The sequence below is a fragment of the Aplysia californica genome, unplaced genomic scaffold (genome assembly GCF_000002075.1).
Source record: "Aplysia californica isolate F4 #8 unplaced genomic scaffold, AplCal3.0 scaffold00543, whole genome shotgun sequence".
Taxonomy (NCBI): Eukaryota; Metazoa; Mollusca; class Gastropoda; order Aplysiida; family Aplysiidae; genus Aplysia; species Aplysia californica.
Window position 1 is genome coordinate 436,213 of NW_004797813.1, and position 10,000 is coordinate 446,212.

Consider the following 10,000-nt stretch of genomic DNA (forward strand, 5'->3'; position numbering starts at 1 on the left):
TCTCTCTCTCTCTCCCTCTCTCTCCATTCTGAAATTCATCATGACCAATTCCATTTAGGAGTAGGCTACTTCAAATCTATCAACATATTTAAAGTTATTGCGAAACGATACTCAGTGTCATCGTTATCCTTGCAAAGTATGCCCCCCCCCCTTCCATCTAGTAACTATTTTTTTCTGTTCTTATAAGTTCCTTTTCCATTCGTTCACTTTCCAACCAATCCACCAGCGCGCCATGGTTCGTTTTTCATTTTAAAATTGCAAACCACTGGTACAGGCACAGACGTGTCCACCAAAGCAGAACTGACCTGATTTTTATCTAGTTGGGCAACATTTAAGGAAGTTTAATAAGGAAGACAGGGAGGGAACAACAGAGTATGAACCATTAAAAAAAAGTAAAATCGCAATTATATTCATTCAAACCGGTGCTTTACGCGTAGACTTTGCTAATTGTGAGGAGCCAATTTTGAATATTACACATATTTTTCATCGGAACTTAAAATCATTGTTTGTTTTCCTCTGGCTGATGAGTCACCAGACCATCTGGCTAAAATGCCGCAAGTTGCATTGCAACTGACACGACTTTTGTGGGGGAAAAAGTCTGCTCATTTTGGTGGACATTCCCAAATGGAACTCATTGCTAAGGTAAACACCGATGCTGTATTTCAACTACCCCTTTCCTGAGAGACGGACGACTTTTGGTATGTTGATTTCTAGGTCGGTGAAGATGCGGGCTAACAAACAAGGAAAATTAAAGGAAATGTCAGAACAGACAGAAAGAGACTAAAACAGCACCTTCACGTAAAAAGCTGGTGGCTCTCTGAATGGATAATGAATTGTATAGGTTAGGTTTAGTTTTAAAATAGTGGATACACATAACAAACCTTGTCACAGGTGAAGCGTCCGACTTCCTTGGAGCGATAAGCAATGTCCTTAAGGATAGAAGCAAATGGAGTGACACCAATGCCTCCGCCAATAAGAACAGCCACTTTGTAGCGGAACCAGTCCTGGTGACTTTCTCCGAATGGGCCATCAACATAGATCTGAGTGGTGGTAAATTTTTATGTTTCATTAAGTCATTAAGATCACGCAAGATGAGTGATATCTCGTACTTACTCCAATTCCGACATTTGTTTTAAAGCAGTCATATTATAGCTTTTTACGATTGATGACCACCCCCACCCCCTTTTGAGCACACAATTACATACAGTAAATGCTCGTGTCCTGTTGATTTCCACTAATTTCAGTTTCTATTTTGTAGTAACTACCACTTTTGCTATTGAAGTTCAGTGCTTTTCAAAGGGATTTACAGACAAACCAGAAACATGGTATTGGAACAAGATAGCATTAAGTTCGCAATCAGTAGCCTTGTTCTAATCTTTGTTGGAAGTACTGAACCCCACAAGTTTCAAACTATAGATGTTCCGTTCACTAAACTTGGTGAATGTACGTACAAATCCTACTCGTTTCAGTTTCGGTGTTCTCAACAAGGTTAAAAAATCACTGCATTAAGATCTTAGATTATGTAGATCTCTCTCTCTCTCTCTCTCTCTCTCTCTCTCTCTCTCTCTCTCTCTCTCTCTCTCTCTCTCTCTCTCTCTCTCTCTCTCTCTCTCTCTCTCTCTCTGTCTGTCTGTCTCTCTCTCTCTCTGTCTGTCTGTCTGTCTGTCTGTCTCTCTCTCTGTGTATGTATGTGTGTGTGTATGTGTGTGTGTGTGTGTGTGTGTGTGTGTGTGTGTGTGTGTGTGTGTGTGTGTGTGTTAGTTTCTCTCTCTCTCTCTCTCTCTCTCTCTCTCTCTCTCTCTCTCTCTCTCTCTCTCTAGGTGTGTGTGTGTGTGTGTGTGTGTGTGTGTGTGTGTGTGTGTGTGTGTGTGTGTGTGTGTGTGTGTGTGTGTGTGTGTGTGGTTGGAGGCAAGGGGTTTGGCCCTCATACGACATTATGCAGTTACGAGCACCGTAAAACCTATACTAAAACTAAACTAGGAGGTAGGGGGTAAATAACAATTCTTTAGGATCATACTCAAGATAGGACAGAGGAGGGCTAAATGATTCAATGGGGAAACAGATCAGTAGAAGAAAGACCTGGACGTCGGACTGAGAGGCTGAGTACCAGCTGAGTCTCAGAGCACAGTGTGCTGAAAATCAATCGTGATCAGTTAAAAAATATTAGTTTAAGCCCAGTACTGGTGTATCTAAATGCTCTAGTATATATACAGCGGTTTGCGTATCAATATATTTCGGGTAGGAATATAACTATTACTAGCCCACTTGGGTCTTTTTCCCGGTATTATTGAAGTTTTTTTTGGTCAGCAGATTTGATAAAGAATCGTCCACCATTAAATGTCTTATTTGTAGGTCCCATGATTCAACCCCTAGTTGGTCTGACTGGTTTGTCTTGTCTTCTGAATTGCTTTCTTGTAGCCAGAGACCGTAAATATTTATAATCATTGCTTGTAGCCTTGTAGCCATGTGCTTTATCACGCAATCAATATTATCGTACGCGTATTCTGATAGCTAACAAGTTGGGCATAGGACTACAACAATGTTATCGTAAAAAATAGAAGAATTACCTTTGGATAACCCAGCCTGTTTGCGGTGTTTGGGTCAAATATACGCCGCAAGTTGGTTGTCCATGGCCCGACTGCCCGGATGTGGAGGCTCAGACTTTCCTCGTGAGGTGCAGACGTGAGCGTGAATGGATGATACTCCCCTGCCCCAAGAGCTGGACAGGCAATCCTCACCCACTGGCCCGACTGGTAGTTAAAAGTGAGTGGCCGTTTGAATACCAGATTGGTGACCCCTGAGAGGGCGTGGGAGAAAAGAGTTTTTTGTTAAATTTGTGACACTGGTTGAAAATGTTAGTAATGAAAGAGAAATAAATAGATTGTGGAATGACAAACAGATTTCCGGATAAATGGACAAATATAAATAAATATATAGACAAAAAACCATAGAAAAGAAAGTACGTACACTAACTTTACACACATACCCAACGATAGCGACAATAGTATGCACAATAATTATATTATATATTATTTCCCTGAAGCAAAATATTATGACAACCAACGGCAAGCTCATAAATCATTATGTATACGCAGGATATCAAAAGAGCTGACCGGTGGCGTCAGGCTTGCGGACCCGTAATCGTTTGATTACGGGTTCGCGGTTCGAACCTTAGTTCAGTCAGACGTTGTGTCGTTCTGAAAGACCCTCTGCACGAATTTCTCATTTGGCTCGGCCCTGTAGGAGATGGTCGTTAAACTGGGAGGTCCCGCCTCTTAAATAACATAATAGCGTTGATATGGGCATTGACCCTATACCATTTCCGCTATTTTCACAGAGCAGATCTGGCTCAATGAGGGATTTTGACTAAATGGAGCTGGTCAGGAGGCCAAGGTGAAGGTGGAACCTTTAAACAATAGAAGCATTGCCAAAATAGATTTTCAACGCAATTCTATCCACACTCCTCAGGCTCAGAACAAGTGTCACTTTTCTCTGATAATACGTTTATGGGTTTACCATCAAGTTCGTCTACTTCACTAACTCTTCTGATAATAGCAGTTTCCCAAAGCTGCTCAAAAATTTAATTTTTGTAAGCAGAGACAATTTGACAGCACTGCTTAAAGGGTACAAGGGAATTAATTATGTTTTACAGAGGACAACTGTAAAAAAGGGGGGTGCATTGGTGGGGTGGAAGGGCGGTCCAATTTTTAGTTTTAGTAAAGAAAACACTCATTGAATTAGATCTACCAGAGGGCAGCAGCGTGACTTTGTGTACTGGGAGGAGCACCCTGTTCCTGCTGACCGACACCAACTTGTCCAGGAGGAAGAGCACCATGGGACCCAGGAAGAAATACGGCCAGAGAGGGACCTGGACCAGGCGTGCAGCCCCATGCAGGAACATGAGGAAGTACACCACAATATACAGGCTGTGGAGTCCAGGACAGAACGTTTTCATTTTTAGTTATTGGATGGTAATGGTAAGGCGGTTATGAATCTATCAAGCTTATGTCAAAACAACATAGATTAATTAGGAGGAGGGTTGCTAGACTCAGATAGGACACTGTCCACCAAGATTAAGCTAAACAGTGTGGAGTGCATCCAAGACCAAGCACGAAGACGAAGCTACATGATAAACTGTGTTCGCCACTTACTTAGGAATTTAGAAAGGAAAAAACCCAGCCGTGGTGTAAAACATAAAGCACTGCTGGTTTCCAAGGTATAGTAAGGAAGGGTGAAGCAAAATAAAAAAAAACCCCACAATACAGTGAAATAAACTAAGGTCAAATGAGGTGTGTGGTTGGGAGGGGTGTGGACAGGGGATTACGAGAAGGGTAAGATGACCCTGGAGTGGTCAGTGGAGCAAAGATGTTGTTAGGAATGGAAATTTAAGATGACGTGAAGTGGGATAAGGGGAAAAGAAAAAGAGATGAATTGATTTCTAGTTAGACAACACGTGATACTGTGAGGTCCAAAAAAGGATAAGGGGTGGCAATGTCGGGTAAGGCAAGATAAGTTTGTCAAGATTGATTTGAAATTGCAGCATTCTACAAGATATGTGTAAAGAGTAAAATTTAAAAAACAACAACCCATAAAACCATTTTACTCTAAATGTTTTAATGTATGCCTTTGATCATCCACTCACTTGTGTGTTGTGCTGAAGTATAAGAACACGTGACGTCTGGCGTAGGGCGAGGCAAAAACATACATGACCAACAGCACAAGGGTCAGGGCCACACCAGTCAGACCTGAAGGACGGTTAGAACATCTGCGATGGTCACTAGGAACTCAACTTAAATAACACGTTTTGTTCAAACTTAATGCATCACTGAAGCCAGAATAGGTTTTTCAAAGACGGAGTCGTATGTTTTTTTCAGGGACATAGGACAAAAAGTTATAATTTTCCAAGAGGGGACAGAATAATTTAAACCATGATTTAACCTGTATATAAGCCTATGACTAATCCGGTGCAGCCTCAAAGGTCCCGTAATGATCTGTTAGCAGTAAATCTCTTACAAATCCACCGGCACTATATACGCGATTTAGGCATACCTCCTGGCAGAAAGACAGGTGCTTCTTATTCATCTTCCTCATTTTGGAAATCGAACGCATAGCTTTTCAGGCTAAGCCAAAGTCTGAGTATTTTGTCTCAAACATCAATATTCTGTCAACCATATAGTTTGTAGCCATCTCTGCCGGTGTGACTTGTACTGACATACTTTGCATAGGGTCTACAGTTCATGTATCATCGTACACAAAACTCATATTTCATAGTCTGGGGTCTTCTGAACGTTCTTAAACAAATCGTAAAAACAACTCCCATTTACATAGATTTGCACGTCAGAGAAATGTCCCAACCTCAAAGAAAGTGCACCTAAACTAGAGAAAGCTGCTGTGTCAATACTATTATACAAAGAAAGAAAATAGTTACAGGTAATGTGCGGTGTAGGTCTAATGCTTTGGGTAGGGAGACGTTTCCTTAGACAGTTAGCAGAGGAGCAGAGGCTAGAGTATGGTTCACACACATATTAGAGTCTAGTCCTATAAACTGCATTCAAGATATTGAGATTCTTTACCTGTGACAGTCTGGTAAGTCCAGTAGTGGAAGCTGGCCAGTTCGTGAGTTCTGGGCAAAGTAACAAGACAAAAAGAAATACATCATAAAAGAAAATTATTTGGAAAATATAGAATATTTTTCTATTTATCCTTAATGTTTTCTAAACCTTATTTCGTCCAAAGACCTTGGAAAGAGGAAAAACAAAAAGCGTCCTTCCGAATTGCATGGTTTAAATAGGATAAAAGTAAAAAAGATATGAAATGAAAGCATGAAAGAATAAAATCATTATTACTGGAGCGATACAACTTTACTTTTGAAAAACCGCAAATAATATTGATCTCATTTCCTTCAAAACAGTTGTTGATACAATGCTGTAAAGTAGAGCAAGTACAGAAAGAATGAAAATAACAAGTACCTCATGTAGGAGGAAGAGGCCTTTCAGAATTAAGTTGTTGATGGAGATAGGGGTTTGCACAGAACTACTGATAACTAAAATGTGTAGTTCACAGCATAAGTATTGAGAAAGTACTGAAACAGAAAATAAATTCCAAAAGACAAGGATGAAACAAAAAAGACTGGTGTGTCCATTACTGAAAGGATGTTTTCTGTTATGGCATATTATGTAGGCTTACTTAATTCACAAAATAGAGCTCTTTTCACTCATTAAAAATAAGACAATAATTTTCAAAAAACAAAGCACACTTCTCATCTAAGTGTTATGAACCCCATACAAGTACATGTACTTGCAAATGTGGGGAATGACGTCAAGCGAAGTACTTACGCTCGGAAATATTCTCGGAAGTAACAATTCAAGTCCAAAGAGGCCTGTGTACTGATGTGGTAGAAATTGAATAAGTGGCCAATAATGTGCATCACTGAAATAAAGTACAAAAAGACCAGTTTGTTAAGGCGAGTACACCAACACACACACACACACACACACACACACACACACACACACACACACACACAAACACACACACACACACAAAGCTTATACAAACATACATACACACACATACACACACAAACGCATTATCATCATTCGGGTGTCTTGCCGACTGGCTTGGGCGATCATGGACCTCCACTTCACTCTGTCTGTCGTTCTTGCTGTTCCCAGCCATGTTGTCAACTTGTCCAGTATCTTTTCCCTCTGTCTACCTCTGCCTTTCTTTCCATGAAACGTGTTACAATACTCACACTCGCATATGCACGCAAAAACACACACAAATTAAAATATGTACACTAAGTCAAAGTCTAAGCTCTAGCCCTGATCCAGACACAGAAATGGACTCTACAACCCACCTCACCTTCCCTCTCTCCCACCTTTCTCTTACACACAAACACACACACACACACACACACACACACACACACACACACACACACACACACACACACACACACACACACACACACACACACACACACACTCATAAACATAGAGAGAGACAGACAGACAGACTTACACACAGAGAGAGAGAGAGAGAGAGAGAGAGAGAGAGAGAGAGAGAGAGAGAGAGAGAGGAGTCAAAATGTCATAGACAACCATAATCGTGCTCCAGAGTAAGACCAATACCAACGAACAACCGTAGACTGCGCTCGTTTCTCTGTAAAAAACTGCATTCTGCTCTCATTCCTTTTAAGGGAGCCGGATTTCGTCCTATAAGAGCCAGTTCCACGTATCAAATGTTTCAGGAGGAACAAAAAACTGATTAATGTAGGTATGTATGAATGATCAACACACGGGAAACGATCAAGCCCTAAAAGCGTATCATTATGATACGCGATTAAGGAATTCTTGGCTTTACTGTCAGTTCCGTAGTAATTCTTGTTGCGTCATCCAAGTTGTAACAATGTTGAAATCCATCCCGCACATCTCAAAATGAGCTAATTTGTAAGCAAACAGCTACGATAAGTGAGACAGTTATTTGCTTTTTAAATTTTAAAGCGGGGAACTCAGGGAAACGTATACAGAAATGAAGCCCATAATACGCACTTTCGATTGGTGACAAAAAAAAAATTTCGCGCCAAAATCATGATACGCGGATCTGGCTCTAAGGACGATTTCCGTCTAAGTATGCTAGTACATCTCACCTGTAAACAACATGGCTAACGCAGCAATGTAGATGTGCATATCGTGAGCACTGTCAAAGGGAATGATGCGTTGTAGTACTGTTTCCCTGAAATTGTCACGAAAATACACTTGTAGCTCAGAATGGCGGAACGTTGTATTGTCTTTTAGCTCCAATACAGGATATAATAATATGCTGTTGTGGACTATGTGGCTGCTCGCAGGTAAAAATACTTTTGCATAAATAAATTATATCACCACACTGGGTTAGTGTCGCCTTGGGAGTGAACGAAAACGATAGATAGATAGATAGATAGATAGATAGATAGATAGATAGATAGATAGATAGATAGAGACGGAAAGATAGGTAGAGAAACGGGGGAGAGGAAACAAAACAAGATTTGTGAGAGCTGAGAAATTACATAGTCCCTTTCTATATTGTACAGTATACAACTCCAAGACTCAAATCATAGGGTGTCCGTTGGCTTTTTCTTTTACCTGAAGTAGGTCAGCGTATTCCGGCTCATGGTTACCAGGAGACTGGCGTAAGTAAACATCTGGGCACTGGCAGCACCCCGAGTTATAGAGACACCATAACCAGCCAGCCGCCTCAGCCCTGCATGCTCGCGTTCAAATGAATAATCTGGAATAACAATATTTAAGTTTGATCAACTTTGGTTTGAGTTCAGTGACATTCTAACATTGCACCAAAACAACAAAGATCTGGATACCTGATAGTGTCGTCTCTGACTCAGGGGTTGACGTGTAATGACCCTTCATCCTTCACGGTCGCGAACTGCTGTTGCACATTCTACCATATCAAGGCCAGTCCATGTTCTTATGTTGTCCATTCATGTTATCCTTTGTCTTCCTCTGGCTCTTCTGCCCCACATTTTTCATTCAAGCACCACTTTCACAGTGGTCTCGTGTCGTTTTAAATGGCCAAAATATTGTATTTTTTGTACATTTTCTTTTATTCAGTACAGTTTGTCTTGTGTGTTGAATCTGACACACCTCATTATTTGTCTTATTTGTTTTCCAATTTATTATGGTCATTCTACGGTAGCACCACATCCCAAACTCATTTATTTTGCTTTCTTCTTTCCTTGTCAAAGTCCAGTCCCTTCTTCTTCTTCTTCTTCTTTTTCTTCCTTTATCCCGTCGTTGGGGCAACCGTGGGGCACCACTGCATCTGACAACCAGCTCTCGCCATTTCCGTCTGTCCTCTGCTTTCCTCAGATTGCCACCCATCGTCTTCCCCGTCCACTCTGTGATGTTGTCCTCCCCTCTCCTTCTCTGCCTTCCTCTCTTTCTACTTCCTTGTACGGTTCCTTGTAGGATTGTTTTGGAAAGTCCTGTGGATCTTGTGACATGCCCATACCATTTTAATTTTCGTCTCTTCACTGTGGTCAGAAGATCTTCATGCTGTCCCACTGCGTTTGTGATTCTGTTCAGTACCCTGGCATTTGAAATATGGTCTTTGTTTGAGATTTTCAAATAAAGACCAAACATAATGTGGATGTCATTGTTCTACCCTGGCCGAGACACTTGACCCAAATGTGTTGAATTGGTTCCTTGCGGAATCCAACCTGATCTGTTCCAAAACAACGCTTAACGTTTTCTGATACAGGCTCCATCCTATCTCAGACAGGCGAAAAAGACTTCATGCAAACAACTAAACGTAATGCTGTGCGTACTTTCAAATTTTCCTAAAACACTGTTTGGCAGTTCTGAAAGGATCAAAACTGAAAGGCAATCTGAAATGTCTACCAGGGTTTCTAGTTTTAGGTGCAAGGGCTTGAATTTAGTTGTTTTAAGATAGCTTAATTAGCGGATTTTGTGCAGATGAGAATGTTGATAATCATTTAGGGTTTTTTATCCCTGACCTTCAGATGTACTCTATTGAATATACATCAGTCGCGTGAGTGTGTTTGTAGGTCATACATGCAGCATTTAACTCAGGTGGGAAAATGTAAATTGTAATCAAAGGATTATGATATTTCCTCAGGAAAAACTGAAGGAGTAAAGCTAAAAATTGGTTTGAAACGCAACAAAAACAAAGAAACATTATTTCTTACACCAGGTGTTGTACAATCTGCTCAACTTACAATGTGCTCTCTCCACGAAAATTCCGAGGGTAACCAGGGTGTAGAGAACAAGCCAAAAGATCTCTCTCCGATGGTTGTCCACGTAACGAGTAAACTTCTGGTAGAGTTTCTGACTTTTGGTGACCGACTCTTGTTTGGTCCGTGGCTGCAGAGGGAGGGCTACACTTGCGCGAGATCCAGGCCTTGAGGAGGGTCGTCGCACGCTCTGTCTGTTGTGGCAAGGAGGGTGCACAGGAAAAGTCATTGATAGTCAGTTTTGGTGGG

The 10,000-nt window shown here is 41.1% G+C and overlaps 1 protein-coding gene across 1 annotated transcript in view; it reads right to left on the reverse strand.

The window, feature by feature from the left end:
* LOC101859126 (dual oxidase 2) overlaps positions 1-10,000 on the reverse strand; it is a gene marked incomplete in the record, with an annotated part of 77,698 nt that overhangs the window by 5,056 nt on the left and 62,642 nt on the right. The window contains 9 exon segments of the mRNA XM_013087081.2: positions 882-1,040; positions 2,568-2,797; positions 3,748-3,926; positions 4,643-4,745; positions 5,574-5,623; positions 6,336-6,429; positions 7,652-7,737; positions 8,127-8,271; positions 9,737-9,945. Of these exon segments, the coding sequence (XP_012942535.1) occupies positions 882-1,040; positions 2,568-2,797; positions 3,748-3,926; positions 4,643-4,745; positions 5,574-5,623; positions 6,336-6,429; positions 7,652-7,737; positions 8,127-8,271; positions 9,737-9,945 (1,255 nt within the window).